The sequence below is a fragment of the Hyperoodon ampullatus genome (genome assembly GCF_949752795.1).
Source record: "Hyperoodon ampullatus genome assembly, chromosome: 1".
Taxonomy (NCBI): Eukaryota; Metazoa; Chordata; class Mammalia; order Artiodactyla; family Ziphiidae; genus Hyperoodon; species Hyperoodon ampullatus.
In genome coordinates, this window is record NC_136914.1 from 113,802,474 (window position 1) to 113,823,416 (window position 20,943).

Sequence of the window (20,943 nt, forward strand, 5' to 3'; positions counted from 1 at the left end):
TTTTTCATCATTAGTGTATAGGAATGCAAGAGATTTCTGTGCATTAATTTTGTATCCTGCAACTTTACCAAATTCATTGATCAGCTCTAGTAGTTTTCTGGTGGCATCTCTAGGATTCTCTATGTATAGTATCACGTCATCTGCAAACAGTGACAGTTTTACTTCTTCTTTTCCGATTTGGATTCCTTTCATTTCTTTTTCCTCTCTGACTGCCGTGGCTAGGACTTCCAAAACTATGTTGAATAACAGTGGCAAGAGTGGGTATCCTTGTCTTGTTCCTGATCTTAGAGGAAATGGTTTCAGTTCTTCATCATTGAGAATGATGTTTGCTGTGGGTTTGTCGTATATGGCCTTTATTATGTTGAGGTAGGTTTCCTCTATGCCCACCTTCTGGAGAGTTTTTGTCATAAATGGGTGTTGAATTTTGTCAAAAGCTTTCTCTGCATCTATTGAGATGATCATATGGTTTTTATTCTTCAATTTGTTAATATGGTGTATCACATTGATTGATTTGTGTATATTGAAGAATCCTTGCATCTCTGGGATAAATCCCACTTGATCGTGGCGTATGATCCTTTTAATGTGTTGTTGGATTCTGTCTGCTAGTATTTTGTTGAGGATTTTTGCATCTATATTCATCAGTGATATTGGTCTGTAATTTTCTTTTTTTGTAGTATCTTTTTCTGGTTTTGGTATCAGGGTGATGGTGGCCTCACAGAATGAGTTTGGGAGTGTTCCTTCCTCTGCAATTTTTTGGAAGAGTTTGAGAAAGATGGGTGTTAGCTCTTCTCTAAATGTTTGATAGAATTCACCTGTGAAGCCATCTGGTCCTGGATTTTTGTCTGTTGGAAGGTTTTTAATCACAGTTTCAATTTCATTGCTTTTGATTGGTCTGTTCATATTTTCTATTTCTTCCTGGTTCAGCCTTGGATGGCCTTTCTAAGAATTTGTCCATTTCTTCCAGGTTGTCCATTTTACTGGCATAGAGTTGCTTGCAGTAGTCTCTTAGGATGCTTTGTATTTCTGTGGTGTTTGTTTTAACTTACTTATTTCTAATTTTATTGATTTGAGTCCTCTCCCTCTTTTTCTTGATGAGTCTGGCTAATGGTTTATCAATGTTCTTTGTCTTCTCAAAGAACCAGCTTTTAGTTTTATTGATCTTTGCTATTGTTTTCTTTGTTTCTGTTTCATTTGTTTCTGCTCTGATCTTTACGATTTCTTTCCTTCAACTAACTTTGGGTTTTCTTTGTTCTTCTTTCTCTAGTTCCTTTAGGTATAAGGTTAGACTGAGATTTTTCGTGTTTCTTGAGGTAGGCTTGTATAGCTATAAACTTCCCTCTTAGAACTGCTTTTGCTGCATCCCATAGGCTTTGGACCCTCGTGTTTTCGTTGTCTCTAGGTATTTTTTGATTTCCTCTTTGATTTCTTCAGTTATCTCTTGGTTATTTAGTAATGTATTGTTTAGCCTCCATGTGTTTGTGTTTTTTACGTTTTTTTCCCTGTAACTGATTTCCAATCTCATAGCGTTGTGGTCAGAAAAGATGCTTGATATGATTTCAATTTTCTTAAATTTACTGAGGCTTGACTTGTAACCCAAGACGTGATCTATCCTGGAGAATGTTCTGTGCGCACTTGAGAAGAAAGTGCAATCTGCTGTTTTTGGATAGAATGTCCTATAAATATCAATTAAATCTATCTGGTCTATTGTGTCATTGAAAGCTTGTGTTTCCCTATTAATTTTCTGTTTGGATGATCAGTCCATTGGTGTAAGTGAGGTGTTAAAGTCCCCCACTATTATTGTGTTACTGTTGATTTCCTCTTTTAGAGCTGTTAGCAGTTGCCTTACATATTGAGGTGCTCCTATGTTGGGTGCGTATATATTTATAATTGTTATATCTTCTTCTTGGATTGATCCCTTGATCATTATGTAGTGTCCTTCCTTGTCTCTTGTAACAGTCTTTATTTTGAAGTCTATTTTATCTGATATGAGTATTGCTACTCCAGCTTTCTTTTGATTTCCATTTGCATGGAATATCTTTTTCCATCCCCTCACTTTCAGTCTGTATGTGTCCCTAGGTCTCAAGTGGGTCTCTTGTAGACAGCATATATATGGGTCTTGTTTTTGTATTCACTCAGCGAGCCTGTGTCTTTTGGTTGGAGCATTTAATCCATTCACGTTTAAGGTAATTTCCGATATGTATGTTACTACTACCATTTTCTTAATTGTTATGGGTTTGTTTATGTAGGTCCTTTTCTTCTCTTGTGTTTCCCACTTAGAGAAGTTCCTTTAGCATTTGTTGTAGAGCTGGTTTGGTGGTGTTGAATTCTCTTAGCTTTTGCTTGTCTGTAAAGCTTTTGATTTCTCCGTTGAATCTGAATGAGATCCTTGCCGGGTAGAGTAATCTTGGTTGTAGGTTCTTCCCTTTCATCACTTAAAATATATCTTGCCACTCCCTTCTGGCTTGTAGAGTTTCTGCTGAGAAATCAGCTGTTAACCTTATGTGAGTTCCCTTGTATATTATTTGTCATTTTTCCCTTGTTGCTTTCAGTAATTTTTCTTAGTCTTTAATTTTTGTCAATTTGATTACTATGTGTCTTGGTGTGTTTCTTCTTGGGTTTATCCTGCCTGGGACTCTCTGTGCTTCCTCAACTTGGGTGGCTTTCCTTTCCCATGTTAGGGACGTTTTCGACTATAATCTTTTCAAATATTTTCTCGGGTCCTTTCTCTCTCTCTTCTTCTGGGACCCCTATAATGTGAATGTTGTTGCATTTAATGTTGTCCCAGAGGTCTCTTAGGCTGTCTTCATTTCTTTTCATTCTTTTTTCTTTATTCTGTTCCGTGGTAGTGAATTCCACCAGTCTGTCTTCCAGGTCACTTATCCGTTCTTCTGCCTCAGTTATTCTGCTATTGATTCCTTCTAGTGTATTTTTCATTTCAGTTATTGTATTGTTCATCTCTGTTTGTTTGTTCTTTAATTCTTCTAGGTGTTTGTTAAACATTTCTTGCATCTTCTTGATCTTTGCCTCCATTCTTTTTCCAAGGTCCTGAATCATCTTCACTATCATTATTCTGAATTCTTTTTCTGGAATGTTGCCTATCTCCTTTTACCTCATTCTTGGAAGGCACTTTTGCTGGGTAGAGAATTCTGCAGGACTGTTATTCTGTCCTTCAAAGGCATGTTTCCGCTGCCCTGCTTCTGAAAGCTCTGTGCTTGTTCTAATTGTCCCTCCTTGGTGTTCTCTCTTCTCTCTGGTTGCTTCTAGGACCTCCTGTGTTTGGTGCTCTCCAGTTTCACTCCGATTAGCCAGCCTGCTCACCCCCACGTGGCTTTCCTCCTTCTCGGCTTATCATCTGGGTGCTCTCTCTCCAGATTTTCCTCTAGCAAACGGCAGCCAGTCCCATAGCTCGAATGACTGCCTCTGGGCTGAGGACTGCCACGTTCACCAGCCCTGACCTCCTCCCGAGTGCTAGACGCACCTCTACCAACTTGCTCCATCCTCTCCCTTGTCTCAGTCCAGCTTAGAGACCCACATAGCCTCCCCACCCCAGTCTAGGCACCATGCACCTCAGACTCGCTCTGAGACCTTGCCTCTTCCATCCCTTACACCAGCCCACAGACTGCCCTCTGCCACCCCCCGCCCAAGCTGCTGTGAACCTTCACCTCATTCACCTGGACAACACCATGGTGCCAACCAGTCTCCCTGAGCCCACTCTTGATCCCATAGGCCACTTGCCCCAGAGCAGTCAGGGTTAGTCAAATCACATCACCCTCTGCCTGAAAGAACTGTCTGATAGAACAAACTAATAAGTGAACCAATGAATGAATCAAGGAAGGAACAAACTGATACATAAATGGTTTCATGAACACATGTGGGTAACAGTCGGCACATTTGGGAAATGGCCAGAATTGGGGATAGGAAAGGGGGTGGGGCCAGGGAGGCAGTTCAGATCAGATCAGACTTGGCTATGACACTCTGGCTTGGTCTGGGAGCCACAGGTGGATGGTCAGCAGCAGGATGAGCTGGGTGGAGCCTCGTGGATGCCCCTCCTATGCTCACAAGGCTCTCGTGGGGCACACAGCACCCTTTAGCGCACTAGCCGCCTTAGTGAGGCCAGCAGTTGACGTTGAGCAAACAGCCATGAGAAGAGCTGAGCACAAAATCACTGACCCTGGCTCAGGAAAGGACACACTGGTAACTAAGGAACACTGTCACTGGGAGACGTTAGGCAGAACATGTGTGCTCATTCACACATGTGCACGTGCACACACACACACACACGTGTGCACTCTCAGGCAGGGTAACCCTGCAGTATGTTCACACACCCTGTAATCTTTTTGTTTGTTTGTTTTGTTTTTTTTGGTGGTACGCGGACCTCTCATTGTTGCGGCCTCTCCCGTTGCGGAGCATAGGCTCCAGACGCGCAGGCTCAGCAGCCATGGCTCACGGGCCCAGCCGCTCCGCGGCATGTGGGATCTTCCCGGATGGGAGCACGAACCCGTGTCCCCTGCATCGGCAGGCGGACTCTCAACCACTGCGCCACCAGGGAAGCCCCACCCTGTAATCTTGATGCTTTGTCCCAGCTGGAGGCTGGCTTTGCAAGGGATTGTAATGTACTTTTGCTCTTAGGAAAAAAGCACAGATCGGGGAAGGCTCTACTGAAAATAATGAATTTGGGGGTAAAGAGGATCCTAGTTTTTAAAATTAATTATGGTAAAATACACATAACATAACTTACCATCTTAACCATTAAGTGTACATTTCAGTGTCATTAAAATAAATTCACATTGTTTTTCAACCATCACCACCATCCATCTCCAGAACTCTTTCATCTTGCAAAACTGAAACTCTACACCCATTAAACACTAACTCCCATTCCCCACCTTCCTCCAGCCCCTGGCAACCAACATGTGACATTTTGTCTCTGAATCTGACTATTCCAGGTACCTCATATGAGTGGAATCATACAGCATTTGGCTTTTTGTCACTGGCTTAATTTCATTTACCATAATGTCCTCAAGGTTTTTCTATGTTGTAGCATGTATCAGAATTTCCTTCCTTTCTTAAGGTTGAATAGTATTCTGTTGTATGGATATACCACATTTGGTTTATCCACTCATCCACTGATTGACAGTTGGGTTGCTTCCACCTTTTAGCTATTGTGAATAATTCTGCTATGTACAGGGGCATACAAATATCACTTTGAGACCTTGATTTTCAGTGTATACTCAGAAGTGGAATTGCTGGATCATATGGTAATCTTATTTTTAATTTTTTGAAGAACTTTCACGCTGTTTTTCACAGTGGCTGCACCATTATACATTCCCACCAACAGTGAATAAGGGTTCTAATTTCTCCACATCCTTGCCAACACTTGTGATTTGCCATTTTTTTAACATCTTTTTTGGAGTATAATTGCTTTACAATGGTGTGTTAGTTTCTTCTTTATAACAAAGTGAATTAGCTATACATATACATATATCCCCATATCTCTTCCTTCTTGTGTCTCCCTCCCACCCTCCCTATCCCACCCCTCTAGGTGGTCACAAAGCACCGAGCTGATCTGCCTGTGCTATGTGGCTGCTTCCCACTAGCTATCTATTTTACTTCTGGTAGTATATATAAGTCCATGCCACTCTCTCACTTTGTCCCAGTTTATCCTTCCCCCTCCCCATGTCTTCAAGTCCATTCTCTACGTCTGTGTCTTTATTCCTGTCCTGCCCCTAGGTTCTTCATAACCTTTTTTTTTTCTTTAGATTCCATATGTATGTGTTAGCATATGGTATTTGTTTTTCTCTTTCTGACTTATTACTTCACTCTGTATGACAGACTTTAGGTCCATCCACCTCATTACAAATAACTCAATTTCATTGCCATTTTTTTGGACAGTAGCTAACCTAATGGGTGTGTGGTTATATCACACTGTGGGTTTGATTTGCATTTCCCTAATGATCAGTAATGTTGAGCATCTTTTCATGTGCTTATTGGCTACTTCTTCTCTGGAGAAATGTCTGTTCAAGTGTTTTGCCCAATTTTTTTTAAAGTCTTTATTGAATTTGTTACAATATTCCTTCTGTTTTGTGTTTTGGTTTTTTGGCAGCGAGGCATGTGGGATCTTAGCTCCCCAACCAGGGATGGAACCTGCACCCCCTGCATTGGAAGGTGAAGTCTTAACCAGTGGACTGCCAGGGAAGTCCTGTTTTGCCCATTTTTGAATTGGGCTTGGTTGTTGTTGTTGAGTTGTAGTTCTTTATGTGTTCTGGATAGTAACCTTTTATCAGACAGCTGATTTACAAATATTTTCTCCCAATTCACAGGCTGCCTTTTCACTTTGTTGACTGTGTCCTTTGATGTTTTAAATTTTGATGCAATACAATTTATCTATTTTTTTCTTTTGTTGCCTGTGCTTTGGTGTCATGTATGTTTTAAAGATGTGCCCACAACTCTTCCTTTAGAACCGAGTAAGAAGAGAACCAGTAAATTCTTGGCTCCATCTGGCATCCCACCCACGCTGCCCTGGCTGCCTGCCACCAGCCAGGTAAATGCCTGTGCCCTGCAAGTTTCTGCTGTGGTTCCTGCCTTGGCTCACAGCACCACAGTACCCAGGTACAGGAGAGACCTGAATGGCTGAGGGGCTCACCATCTACTGGGAGAGGGCACACACAAGCCTGGCCATGTGGGCCCACCCTTAGTGCCAGAGTCCCAGGGGTCCTCCATTTCCAATAGGCACTGACACTGCAGATGCTGGGGCATGCGCCCCCGACTCTAACTGCCTCAGCGCACACAGTGGGCACAGTGCCCAGGGGCCCACACAAATGTTACAGTTTATGTTAAAGTCAGAAGGAAGAAAAAATGTAATAATAAGGACTGTGTAATAATAAAGCAGCCTGGATTATATTTGTCTTTATATTAATAGTCATGAAATATAATCCTACTTTTTCATGGGGAAAGGGGCCCACAGAGGTCACGGGGCCTGAACCCACAGTCAGTAGTCATGACGTGGCCCTGGCCCTGGCTCTCCCCACAGAGAAGGTGGAGCCCAGTCCCAGGCCAGCTGAGTTTGGCTCAGAGCCCTTCCCTCTGCCTGTGTGGCCACACCTCCTCCCCACACGTGCCAAGGTGCCAACCCCAGAAGTCCTGTGTGACCACTCAGTGCACCCTGCCCAACAACTCAGTTTCCTCCTGCCCTCTCTGCACCCGGGGTTCAGAGGGCTCCCGGCCTCCCACCTGCCCCGGGCAGCCACCACACACGCCTGTTCCCAGGTGTCTTTCCGAGCCCTTTGCCGGGCTTCCTGTGCCCGGCCCGATGCCCACAGCCTTGGCCTGCAGGTCCCGCTGTGGTACCCTGGCTCCGGGCCTCGTGCTCACTCTTCCCAGCCTTGCCCACAACCCCCGGGTACGTGGTCCCCCACCCCGTCTTCTCTCCTGGGCAAGCCCTTGTCCAGCTCAGCCCTCTCCCCGCATTCCCCCAGCCATGCTGGCTTTTCTCCCCTTCACTCCCAGAGTACCGACCTGATGCTAAAAGAAGCAGAGACTGTAAAGACTCACAGGGCCAGCACTGGGCCTGTCTTGCTCACCGCTGCATCCCCACAACCTTGCCTGATGCCTGGCACAGAGGAGGTGTGAAGGGAAGGCCTGGGTGGGCTCTAGTAAGTTGACAGTCCACAGGAAGCTCACCTTTTTTTTTTTTTTTTAAATTAATTAATTTATTTATTTTTGGCTGCACTGGGTCTTTTGTTGCTGCTCACAGGCTTTCTCTAGTTGCGGCGAGCAGGGGCTACTCTTTGTTGTGGTGCGCGGTCTTCTCATTGCGGTGGCCTCTCTTGTTGCAGAGCACGGGCTCCAGGCATGCGGGCTTCAGTAGTTGTGGCTTGCGGACTCTAGAGCACAGGCTCAGTAGCTGTGGCCTGTGGGCTTAGTTGCTCCGCGGCATGTGGGATCTTCCCGGACCAGGGCTCGAACCCGTGTCCCCTGCATTGGCAGGCGGATGCTCAACCACTGTGCTACCAGGGAAGCCCAGGCAGCTCACTTTGAGAGCCAGCTGCCTCTGTCCATGGGTGCCTGGCTCAGCTCAGCTGTACTCAGTCACAAGCCAATGCCTCCTGAGGGGGGAATCTGACAGCTTGTCCCAGTCCTGATGCTACGAATTGAAGCCTTTGTCTACAAAATCATCGAGAAAACTCTGGCCTCTGCAGGCATACCCAACAGATGGCCAGCTTAGTGCATACACTGGGCGCTCAGTAAATGCCAGGGCTATCTTCTGCCCTGATGCCCAATGACGACACCAGTCACCACTAGTGCAGCCTTGATTCCAGTCGTAAATTTCTTCTCCCCCAAATGCTGCCAGCAGCCCTCAGTGGGCAGCATGTGCCAGGGTGGCCACAAGTCTGAGTGGCCTTCCTGGTCTGGCCTGGGCACCCAGCAAGGGCCAGCTGCTTGGGCCCATACACAAGGAGGAACAAGCAGCCATCCTGGCACACACTGGGTGCCCAGGGCTCTCCACGTTCCTGAGAGCTCTGCCTGGTACAGAGCCCGCGCTCCTGCCTGCCTGTCTGGTTTGCGGCTTCACACACAGCACAGCTCTCCGGGCCCTTCCCACCATCATCCCTCCAGCCTGAGCCCTCTCTGTGTGGTCCGTGGTGGGGAGGGCAGGGGACCCCATGCGGGGGTGCAGTGTCTCCCCGGACGCTCGTCTTCCTGGGCCCTGGCTGGATAGGGTGGCTGGTGGCCTGTAAGAGCAGCTGGACGGAGGAGGAGAGACCTGAGGGCCAGCCCGTGTCTCAGAGGCACCACCAGCCCTGCACGCACAGGCATCCTCCTCCACACGTGCGAAAAGCTCTGCCTTGCACACCTTGCCTGAGCTCTCGCTGTAGACCTCACGTTCCCCATCCAACGCTGGGAAACACAATTCACCTCTTGCCCTCAGAGTGGAACCGCAACCAGGCCCCGGTCCCCTGACACCCCACCACGCCATGCACGCAGCCCTCTGCTGAGAGTGGGGAAGGCGTCAGGGCGAGGCTGGAGTTTGGGGGAGTGAGGCGTGTAGCCGAGGTCTGCAGCCCGGCAGCCAGCAGCCCAGACTCATCCCCAGCACACAAGCCCCAGCCTTCTGCTCCCACAGGCCTGGAGCCCAGGCTGCACCCAGCATGTACCCGGGGCCACCACCCATGCTTCCCCACCCGCCCAGGCCAGATGCAGAGGCCTCGCTCAGATGATGGACGCTCCGCCCAAATGTGATTTCCCAGCTGATGCCGAGTTAATCACCAGCCTCACTGGCAGTTCTTTCCGGCTTCTGTGCAAAGGAAACTGCCAATTAGGTTACAATTAATTTCTTACCCAGGGCAAGGCCTGGCTGGAAAAAGACTGGCCACCCAAGTGGCCTGCTGATGTCTGTGTGCGGGTCACCAGGCTCTCTCGGCTCCAGGGGTCTTGTGCCCTGCAGCCCCAGCCAAGGGCGGGTGTGCCAGCCCCGGCTTGGGGCTGACGGGTCAGGACATCCCCAGCTTGGGCCCTGGTGCCACTGCTTGGGCAACCATCCCCCCTCACACCCAGCAGGGCACTGCAATTCAGACTTAAATCTGTCACCCCACCTATCTAGAGCTTCTCAAACTGAGGTGGTCCTGCCCACCTCTGCCCCTCCCCCAGCACCCTTCTCGCCCTTATTCAACATTAACCAGCGAGACTTCTACATTCTTCCCGAGAGGCCCTGTTCTAAGTGCTTCACGCACGTTGTCCCACTTAATCAACACGACATCTGCCAGAGGTAACGACTACAGTCTAAGTGCTTCACGCACGTTGTCCCACTTAATCAACACGACATCAGCCAGAGGTAACGACAACTTTGTTTCCTGTCTTACAGAAGGGGAAACCAAGGCAGAGAAAGGCTACCTTGCCCGAGGCCACACAGAGAGTGCGCCAGGACTTAAGCCGAGGGGTCCCACCCAGCCCACAGTGTACGTGGCCACCAGGCTCCTCTGCTCAGTGACGGCCGTGCACACGTGTGCGGAAAAGCCAGGGCACCGTGACCTGGGACTCCGGGCCACCCACCCACCTGCTTGCTAACCAGGCGGAAAATGCAACCATAAATAACCATCCACAGCCTCCTCGAAAAGGCAGGAGTCCCTAAAAGCCCCTCATGTAAATTTGCTCTTTCACGTCTCAGTGAAAGAGGACGAAGGCCCCGGAAGGCATGACCAGGTGGCGTTCAGCCAGCGCCCGCGTGACAGGGACAGACACAGACATGGCTGCTGTGTGCGCGGGCGCCCATGGATGCTGGGGGCCTGACGTGCCCTTGCCCGCTGGACACAGAAGAGAGCCTTGAGGGTCCTTCACTCTGCCCCTGTCAGGTCCTAGTACCACCTTGAGAAGTGAGTCTAGATACAAAGGAGAGATCTCAGTAGGACTTGCGGAAGCAGAGAGACAAGGGCAGAGGCAGGCCAGAGCCGGGCTCCTTCACTGCCTTGCTGTATGGCCAGCTCGTCATTCAGCCTCTCTGGGTCTGTTCCCAGCTGTGAACTGGGACAGGAACCCCTCCCTGGAAGCACTGCTGGGACAGAGCACCTGCTGGTAGAAGCCAGAGCCAGTTCTCCTTTCTCCCTCCCTGACTGTTGAATCAGACCTGCCTGGGCCCACAAAGGCTTCCTGCTAACCCTGGTCGAGGCCTTCGCACCCTGTGCTGGGCCCCAGCACTCATGCAGCTTCTGAGTGCAAGCTTCTGGGTGGCGGGCGGACGGCACTGCCTTGGTACGTTCTGCTGTCCTGGGAAAACGGCCTCAAGGGACTGGCAGCATGACATCACACAGTTGCAATTACGGTAATCAACTTACACCAGATCCGCCTGGTTATTTTTAGAGTCTGGACTGAGAGTTTAGCAAGATAGGGCAGCCCTGGGTTCCCCTGCTGCTGAGTCCCACCTTGTCAGGTGGGCAGGATGGGTCACTGGTTCCCAGAACCCCTCCCTTCCTCCCCACCCCCTGGGTCCTTCACAGGATGGTCTTCGGGCATTGGCACCTCACATACAAGATGTGACACCATTGCTTCTGGGACATTTGAGCTCAGTGTGGCTTTAGGGTCCGGGTCTTCTGAGAATGTCCTCAGGGTCCCAGTGGGGTCATGGTGACTCAGCCCCCAGAGAAGGACACTGGAGGAGGAACCCATGTCCTCTTCAAAAGGGACCTCCGGCTCAGACACTGAAATGTCTCTGGACAAAAACTGCTCTGCAACACTTGGTGGAAATTTGATAGAGCAAACTCAACAACAAAAAGACACACCCACCCAATTAAAACATGGGCAAAGGACCTGAATAGATACTTCTCCAAAGAAGATACAAATGGCCAAGAAGCACACAAAAGATGCTCAACATCACCAATAACTAAGGAAATGCAAATCAAAACCACATGAACACCACTTTGTACCCAGTAGGATGGATACAATTTAAAAATATAAATAGAAAATAACAAGGATTGGTGAGGATGTGGTGAAATTGGAACCCTCACATACTGCTGGTGGGATTGTAAAATGTTTCAGTTGTTGTGGAAAACAGTTTGCCAGTTCCTCAAAAAATGAGACTTGGCATTACTCAGCAATTCTACTCCAAAGTATACACCTAAGAGAACTGAAAACAGGGACTCAAACAGATATTTGCACATAAATGCTCACAGCAGCACTATTCACAAGAGCCCAAAGGTGTAAACAACCCAAACGCCCACCAAGAGATGAATGAATAAATAAATGTGATACATGCAAGCAATGGGATATTGCTCAGCCTTAAAAGGAATGAAGTGCTGATACATACTACAATGTGGATGCACCTTGAAAACGTCAAACTAAGTAAAAGGAGTCTAACACAAAGGTCAATTTATAGTAAATATCCAAAATGGACAAGTCCATAGAGACAGACGCAGAGTGGCAGTTGCCAGGGGCTGGGGTGGGGGGACTAGGCAACACTGCCTAATGGGTATGGGGTTTCCTTTTGGGGGTGATGAAAATGTTCTGGAACTACACAGGGGTGATGCCTATGCAACACTGTGAATGTACTAAATGTCACCGAATTATTCACTTGAGGACAGTTAATTTTATGTTATGTTCTGGGCGTCAGCCTCCCTTGCAGAGAGAAGGACCCTGTGACAGACCAGCCCGTGGACATGGGCAAAGTGCCCCAGGCCCCTCCAGGCCTGGCTCCTCAGGGCTCTGTGTCCCTCCCCGTGCACATGGCCAGGTGTGGAGTGGCTGACAGGGGCAGGGGGGTGGGACACCACGAACAGGAGACAAACGGACTATGTTGAGACGCTGAGACTGGGGGTTTCTGTCACCCCCAAGTACACAGTCTCTCCTGCTCACAGATACAGGTGGGTGGGAGGCTGCAGAAGCAAAGATTCGAGAGGGTCCACGGTGGAGACTTTATAAGGCCCTATGGAGTCACATGTGTGGTCCTGCTGGATGAGTCTCCTACAGAGACCACCCGCAGGTGCCCGTCTGACAAGGCTCAGCCCCTCCCAGTGGCAAAGCTAGTGCCCACAGAGCTAAGTGCGTGTTAACCCTGCTTCCACAGCCGAGGAGACAGAGGGTGCTGCACCCACTTCATGGCTAAGTGGCGGCTGGAACAGAGCCCTGCTTGTCAACTCCATCCTTTCTCCTTCCCAGAAAGAAGAGAACAGACAGCAGTGGACGGCCCACAGGCAATGCTGGAAGGGCAGGATGGGGGAGCAGGCAAGGAGAAAGCCCACCCAGGAGCTGCCCCCAGCTTCTGCGTCTTCCACCACTTCACTTTGTGTCTTTGGCTGTTTCAGAGGCAGGAAAGTTTGAGTAAGAAACTGAGTAAATTCCTTCCCTCCACTCGGACTCCCACCATCACTCTGTGTGCCTCCAGGTCACCCCCCATTCACCCCGCTCTCAGGTCCTGGCACACAGAGTGCACATCTTCCCAAGCATTTTCCAGGCTGTTAGTTAAAGTTTAGGAACTTACATTGTTCCTTTCCCCCTTTTTGTTAAGAGTGAGAACCCTCGGAATTTTCTGGCAATCCCATAGCCACATGGGAGGGGGGGACTTCCACCAGTTTTGACGTCCACTGTCTTGCCAGGGGCTTTCTGATTGTTTTAGCAGCAGAACCCTTTCTCCAATCAGAGCGCAGGTCAGGGCCAGTGCTCAGGGCAGAGCTCGGAGCTTTGCCTCCCTCTCCCGGCCACCCTGCCCCTCAGGCACTTCTCTGGAGCCCAGGGCCCTGCGGAACCCAGACAGTAGCAGCCCATGTCAGAAGAGCGAAGGCTTAAGACTGCGATAAGGTGCGACCGCCGGTACCCGAATCTGGGAGGGGGGCTGGGGCCCCCACGGGCATCTCCCCTGAGCAGGTCTCAGAACAGGTCCCTGCCTGCCAGAGCCCACCAGGCATCGCTGATGTCATGGAGAGCCTGAACCAGCTGGACCACCAGGTGGGCACACACCTGTGCAGGTGTACAGGTGACCTTCCTGCAGAGGTGCCCTGGCTGCTACACTCTGTGGAGCCACTCACAAGGCGAAAGCAAACAGAGGTGTTTGCTCGGGGCCGGCCACCTGCTCTCCTTGAGGGCCCAGGTGGCGCCTGAACTGCCTCCCCCAAGGTCCCATTGGCGTCAATGCACCCACAACCATGCTTTCTTGGGGGTGTCCGCTCCAGTGGGGGAGGAGCTAAGGGAAGAGTGGCACCTCGCTGCTGCTCTCACCGCCCCCCACCTTGCCCAGTGGACAGCTCAGAGGGCCACTGGTTTTACATCCTCCAGCCTCAGGGACAGAAGCGGGTCCCAGGGGCTCCCACAATTACATAGCTGTGAGGCCAGAGCTTGATGGAAGCCCAGGCGTCACCTGGCCCCAGAGCTCAGGGAAGGTGGACTGTCGGAGGACCAGGCGGGGGGAGAAGGGCAGGATGAGGGTCCCGTCCATAGGGGCCCCCAGGTGTCCTGGAGCTGCAGCCCGAAGAGGGCCCCATCCTCTAAGGTCCTCTGAGGTGCGATGGAGCCCTGTCTCAGGAGTTACAGCCTCCCCTGAACCCCTAAACACGCCGCCACTCTCTGCTGCTCTGAGGCAGGGAGAGGAGAGCCGTGTGGGTTCTGGAGGCCTGAGCCTTCCCACCCCTTCAAGCCCCCCAGGAGCACCTTCCCCAGGCCACCCAGATCACGGCCCTCAGAGGGACATCCTGGGCCTAGTCTCTCTGAGCCATACCAATGCCCCAGCCTCCCAGGGGCTAAGGACCCCCACCCAGAAAGCATGGAAGATGGGCCCTTGAAAACCCAGGGGAGGCAAATGGGGGGGGAGGGCGAAAGATGACCCCTGCTGCCATCACACCCCTGTGGCCCAGGGCCAGGAGGGCCACTTCCCTGCCTGGCTGCCCACCATCCCCTCCTACCCTACCCCTCAGCCGGCCTCCTGCTGTGTACCTCAGTCTGAAATCACACCCATACATTTGAGATAAGTGGCTGCTTAGGGCTTCCTTTACTGCCCATCTCTCCCTACAGGGAGACAGCTCTGAGGTCAAAGGGACCTTCCGTTGTCTCCCGGAGTGCATCCCTAGCCCCGGAGAAGCTCCCCAGGCAGCAGGTGGTCCCTCGGGGCGTGTTTGTGGGCCCATCACTATTACTGTTATTGTTACTGTTGAGTCACTCAGAAAAACAACTGCAGAAACAAGAAGGAAGAAGAAGAAACGAGGAGGAGGAGAGGACGCCGGGGCTGGAGCCTGAACACTGCGCCCACACAAGGAAGCGTCCTCTCCTACACCCACGGGAAGGGGGAGGCGTTCCACAGCCAAAATGTAGCCACTTCTGTAGGACAGAAGGCATCACTATTGTTTGGGGGGGCACTTCTCCAGCTCTGCCTTTTTCCCAGTTGGGCACTTTCTTCTCCCAGTCTGTCCTGGAGCCCCGGGCAGGAGGGCCCTTTCTTGGACAAGGAGACACAGTTGTACCCATGTGCCCTGAAGTCCAGCCCCTCCTCAGCACAGTAGCGTCTGTCAGGTTCTGGGTCCCCAGGCAGAGGGTGGGTGCAGGGGCCACACACCCAGCCTACACCACCAGCACAGAGGCCTCTCTTCCTGCCAAGCCACAGGACACACGCCCCTCCCCTGGGGCTGGCTATGACCAGACCCCAGCTGGTGGCAGTTCCCGGACCTGCAGGACTCCCAGACATCAGCTAAAGCAGCGGTCCCGCCTGAGCATCAGCCAGATCCCGAGGGGCTCCTGATTCAGGTGCTGAAGCACAGTGGCACACTTCCCTCCCAGAACCGGGCCAGGCTGTCCCTAGGGCCCCTGGAGCCCCGAGCAGGAGGGTCACCAGTGGGTGAGTGGGCTCAGGGCCACCTTCCTCTCCCAGGACCCCTCCTCAGCCCCACTCCTGGTCCCTACTACCACTGGCCCAGAGAAGGGGCTTGCTGAAAGCCAGAGGACCGGAACGGGGAGACACAAAGTCCTCTCCATGGATTCAAGTTCACAGGCTGTGGGAGCCTCAGTTTCCTTACCTGTGAAATGGCAAAACAAGGCTACATCCCTCAGGGTTTCGGGAGGATACAGTGAGCTAGCAGACAGGCAGCGCTCAGCACAGGACCGGCAGGCCATGAGCCCCCTGGAGGTGGCTACTGCTGGCATCAGCCTTATCCAGTGAAGACCAGGGGAGGGAAGAATCCTCTCTCAGGTCACAGAGGCGGGAAGGCCTCAGGGGAAGCAGCAGCTTCCTGGCCTTCCCTTCCCCTTGGCACCCCATGCTCCAGTTTAAGAGATACCATCACTTTAAATTAGTTTTCTCCTCCCCTGGCTGAAAGGCCATTAGCTCCCCATTAGGTGAATGCATCCCATTTTCTTCACACCACCAAGGAAACAGTGATTTACTTAGCCGTCCCTAAAGCAATTCTGCAGAATAAAGGCAATTTTGCAATGGTCTCAATAAACTTCCCCATTTGCTTTCTGCTCACAGACCCCACCAGCTGACCCAGCCCCTTGGTCCCTGAGTAGGTTGGACTCTGCTAGGGCCCAGGACAGCCAGTGTGGGACACAGGCAGCTCCCAGAGGCCAGAGGGGCTTAGTGGGCTGGGGCAGAGGAGAAAGAAGGCTGGGCCCAGGCAAGCCTGGTGAAGCAGGACACCACTCATCTCTGGCCAAAGAGGGAAGGGGCTGAAAGAGAGAGAAAGAAGTCAGCAGAGCAGCCTTCCTGGCTGAGGGGCTGCTCTGGCACCTGCTGGTCCAGGCAAAAGTGGCAAACCCAGGTCCAACAGCAGAGGGGTGGGCCCAGCAGCCTGGAGAGGGGGCTGCTAAGTCATGGCCAGCTTTCCTTTCTTCAGTACCTGGGAGTGAGAGGCCCAGAGGGCGTGCACACAGAGAGGGCAGGTCTTTCCTTGCGGCTAGAGGTGCTGAGCAAAAAGGGACCCAAGAAGCCAGGCCAGAAAGATGAGAGATGTGAGGCCTGGTGAGCAGCAGGAGGTCAGGGAGATGGTGATGGGTGAGGGGCCAGCCTGAGACATGCAGGGGGATCCCCAGAAGCAGGGGCTCAGTTTCTTCATCCATGCCACAGGGATGCCTGTACCTGTGTGGGAGCAGCAAAAGGCCAGAAACTCTTCTAAGAACAACTATTAGATGGAAGTTCTTTAGCTCTGGTTCCAGGATACCCAGGGTGGATGGGCTGTGCTCCTGAGTATGAGGGGGGAGGAGCAGGTGTCCCTGCGGGGGGACATATGTGGGGGTCCCAGCGTGTGTGAGTGGCAGAGAGAGGGGCTGGGTTCCCTGGGGGAGGGTGGAGTGTGAAGGGCCAAGCCACGCTGCGTGAGTGTGTGTGTCCACAGGCCTCATGATCACATATCCTTGAGAAAGGGCAGGAGCGTGTCTTAGTGATGACCAAGAGTGAGTGTGAATGTGTGAGCGTGGATTCAAGGGTGTGTGTGTGTGTGTGTGTGCCCGTGCGTGCACTCACACGGATACCAGCGTGTGGGTGAGGAGTCCTGCCTTGCTCTGGGAGTCTGTGTCTGGGTTGGCACCTTTTTCTGAAGGTGTGTGCATTCACACACAATGAGAGTGTGTACACGTGGAGGGGGGCACACCGTGAGGGTCTGTTTATGCCCCAGGACCTTGCTCTGAGCATCCCTAGGCCCTCGAGCCCACCCCTGCCAGCCCTGGGGCAGTGCTGTTCCTTCCCCGGCCACTGCTTCTTCATCTGGTTGCCTCCCTACACCCCTATCGTCAGTCCCCCCGGCACAGAAGAGAGCTCCCCGTCTCGGGGAGGTGTCTCAGGGAGGTGTCTGGGCCAGTACGGGAAGGCTTTCCTCCTCTGGAGACCCGGCCCATCCCCCGGGCAACAGGCCTGGCCACAGGAGGGCTGCGTCCACGAGAGGGCGCCCCGGAGCCGAGCTGCTCCCAGCCTGGTCGAGTCTAGGTGGGAGCGGCGGCCCAGCTCACTGCGAGTCAGGCTCAACCCAGCACTGCTACTCCGGGTACAGGGTGCCCGCAGGCCTCTCCACGGGCCCCGCTGCCTCCTCTTGGGTGTCGCGGGGCCACCTCTCAACTCCCAGTGCCACCAATCGTGCTTTCTTGCTCATCCCATGGGAGGGTGGGTGAGGCAGGGGACTTGCTTTCCCTGGATTGGAGAGCCTTTCTCTGACCACCCAGCTCCGTGCCTCCAGGCTGTGGAGAAGCCACCTGCATTCCCGCCAAGTGTCACAGGCCGCCCTCTCACCCCTACCCCCCAACTCCAGCCCCCCACGGCCTCAGCTGGGCCCCCTGGCTAAGCGTGGGACAGGCACGGGAAATCCTCCACAAGCTTCTGAGGCTGCCCAGCGCGCCCTGGCTTCCGGCTCACACCTGATCACCCGCCCACAGCTACAAAGTTGCAACCCCGAGTTACAAGAGGTCTTCTGAACACCTTGTTTGTGTTTACTTCTGCCCTGCCTGTAGCCTCCTCCTGCCTGTTTTCCCCTCACAGTACCGGGACCCCCAGACTCCCGATGCTTTCCCCCATTCTTCCCCAGGTCAAAGAAAGGGTTTCTCCCCTGCCTTCCCTATGATGGGCTGGGGGCCCGTTCTTCAGTATCTGCCTCTTGGGCTCAAGATCCAGTCACACAAATGAAGCCTTGGGCAGGCCTGTGAACCCAGAGTCTGTGCAGGACCCAGGGCCAAACGCAGGGGACCACCATCTCTTCTGTTCCCAAAGGTCACAGGGAGAGAAAGCCCTTTGTAAGCAGTGGGGGAGGGTGGCCGGAGCTCCTCTCTCAGAGGGAAACTTGGTGCATACTGAGTACTGAAGAAGAGGAAGTCAAGGACAGTTCGAGGGAAACTAAAATTCGTGGTGTGTGGGCAGGGGGGCGGGCAAAGATTCGACAGCCTTGGGGTTCACTCATCCCGTCAGGGTTTTGGGGGTGGAGGCAGTGACCAGCCTTTGCAAGGCCACATCTGATCCTCCCAGCACCGATGTTGGCGGCACACAGCCCTACTCCACTCCAGGATGGTCAAAAGCGCTTGGTACAGGTCAGCCCAGGGCCGTCAAATGGTCCCAAAGGCCGCACCTTCAGGTGTCCCCCGCCTGGCATCAGCGCGGGACTCGGAAGCCGCGCGTGGGACTGGAGCCACGGCGGGCCCTCAGACGGCTGCGCTGGGCCAGTTCGAGCGGGCCCTCGAGGGCAGCCTCCCTAGAAACCACAGCCTTTTGGGTTTTTTAAGGACTAGAGCGGCAAAAACGCACAAGGGAAAAGCAACCATTTTTCAAAACAGCAGATCCCCTCCGCATCCCGCGGCTAGCCAGGGTATCAGAGCTGGAGGAAGAATGCACCGACGTGTAGAGAGACAAGGAAATGAGGACGGAGCAATCTTTTACAGAAACACAACTCCTCCCCGCCCAAGTCGCTGACTTTCTAGGGCTACCTCACCCGCCCACCCCCACCTGCACCGAAACGGCTACAATCTCCGTTCGGTTCGCTGCAAGACGCTGCTGTGGCGCGAGGCGCCACCAGGCTGGGGAGCGCGGCTGCGACAAGGGCCCTGGGCACCGACCCCGGCCGCCCGGCACGCGTGCCGCTCCGACCCGAGTCCGGCTCCAGCCCGAGACCCGCCCAGCGCGCGGGGCCCGAGGCGCCCTGCCCACCACACCACCCAGCTCGCAGCCAAGCCGGGGCGGCCGGCAACTGCGCAGCCCGCTGCCCGCCGCAAACAGAAAGGCGTTTCCGAACGCGTCCACTCAGCCGCTCGGCGCGCGGTGCCAACTTCGCCTCGGCCGCTGCGGGCACCAGCCCCCGGCAGGACTCACCTTCGCCGAGCAGCGGCAGCAGCAGCAGCAACCGCAGCCCCACGGTGCCGGCCGTCGCCTTCGCCATCGCCGGTGCACGCTGGGGCCGCGGCGAGAGGGACGGTGGCTTGGGCTGGGGGTCTCGGCGGCGGGGTGCGGCGCTCAGCCGGGCTGCCCCATGCCCGGCCAGGACGCGACGGACGCGACGAACACTGCGAGCGCAAAGCGTCGGGGCGCGGGCTCCAGGGTACTCGCCGCAGCTGCGCGCAGGGCTTCGGTCGCGGGACTGAGGCGAGGCGGGGCGGGGCGGGGCGGGGCGGTGAGGGGGCGGGGCCCGGGTGCGGGCGGGGCCCCGGTGCGGGCGGGGTGCGGGAGTAAGGGCGGGGCACTGGGTACCCGCCCAAGCGATGCCTGGTGCGGTTCCCGCGGGGCGCGGTTTAGGAGACCAGTGCAGGACGCGGGGTGCGGGCCGGGCGGGGCGCGAGTAGGGGCGAGGTGCGGGACCCGGGGTACCGGCCCGCCAGCCGCAGCCCCAATCCGCGCACCTCCGCACGCACAGCCACTCTTCCTCACTCTATGCGCCCGTTCTCGGTCTGTGCGCTTCGACCTTCCCCGCCGCCCAGAGAGGGCAGGGAAACCACGGGGATGCGGGGGTGCGCCCGAATGGACGTGGAGACGAGGCAGGCGCCCCGCCTCCAGGCTCCGGACGCGGTGCGCATCCTCAGCCATTTCTCAGAGCGGGGAGGCGCGGTGGGAGCGCGGCCTCTCTTGGGGCCGGAGGAGGGAGGAGGGGAAGAGCCCGGGTGGGGGAAGGGGAACCTGGGCGCTTTCTGCGTGCGCCGGGGGTGAGCCTGGCCTGTGGCTTCCAATGTCCGCGGTCGCTCTAGGGGTGTCCTAGGGTTAGTTTGTGAACCCGCCTCTTTAGGACTGGTCCAACCAATGAAACCAGGAAACTGACTCTGGAGCTGGCTTTAATGGGGTGCTTGGAGGGTAGGTACTCCCTCTCCCCAACCAAACAGAAGAATTCTTAGGATGGGGGGCTGACTGGGTAGCAGAGCAAGTAGCGAAGAGGAACTGGAGCCCCAAAGAATTTAATTTTTGCCCCAAGAAATGATGCTCATCCAGTCTCAAAAGGGAAGACTCTGGGTCCCCAACATGGGGGGTCCTGGAGGTTGGAGGTGAGCTCTAGGCCTCTGTGGGAAAAGTCCACTGTTCTACTCCCACCTGCTAGCTGCCTTCTGTGGTCTGGCCCTCACCTAGGCACAGAGGAATGCAAGCCCAAGGGGCCTTGGGGTGGGAGGGTCCAGGGTACCTAGGCCTGGGGTGCCCCTATTTCAGTGTCTCTTCTTCTGGCTGTGCACAGAGCCCCACCCTCTTGCCTGGCTGAGCTCAGGGCTGGATAAGAGCTCTGCACATCACTCTGCAGATATGAAGTCAAAGTGAAGTCACCCTCGCAGGCATGAGGAGGAGCTGCCAAGACAGGCTGGCTGGGGACTCTGCCAGCCGAGATGTCCAAGCCGGCCTGCTGGCTGGAGGCCAGGGCACAGTGCTGCCAGCTCGGGAGAGCCACCCTGCGGCCACCAGACCTTGTGTTGCCTGCCTCATGCTCCCCGAGCCTGAAGCCCTTGGATTTATGGGGCCGGAGTTGGCTATGGCGGACACCCCTGGGTGTAGACAGGCCCTACCTCTGGTGCTAGTAACAACTACCAAGGCTGCAC

The 20,943-nt window shown here is 53.8% G+C and overlaps 1 protein-coding gene across 16 annotated transcripts in view; it reads right to left on the reverse strand.

Moving 5' to 3' along the window:
- Window positions 1-19,313, reverse strand: part of RET (ret proto-oncogene) — a gene marked incomplete at both ends in the record, with an annotated part of 59,366 nt that extends 40,053 nt beyond the window's left edge. For all 16 annotated transcript variants that reach the window (XM_079699477.1, XM_079699476.1, XM_079699474.1 and 13 more), the window contains one exon: window positions 19,247-19,313. In XM_079699477.1, the coding sequence (XP_079555603.1) occupies window positions 19,247-19,313 (67 nt within the window). The remainder of the gene's footprint in view (window positions 1-19,246) is intronic.
- Window positions 19,314-20,943: the final 1,630 nt, after the last annotated feature.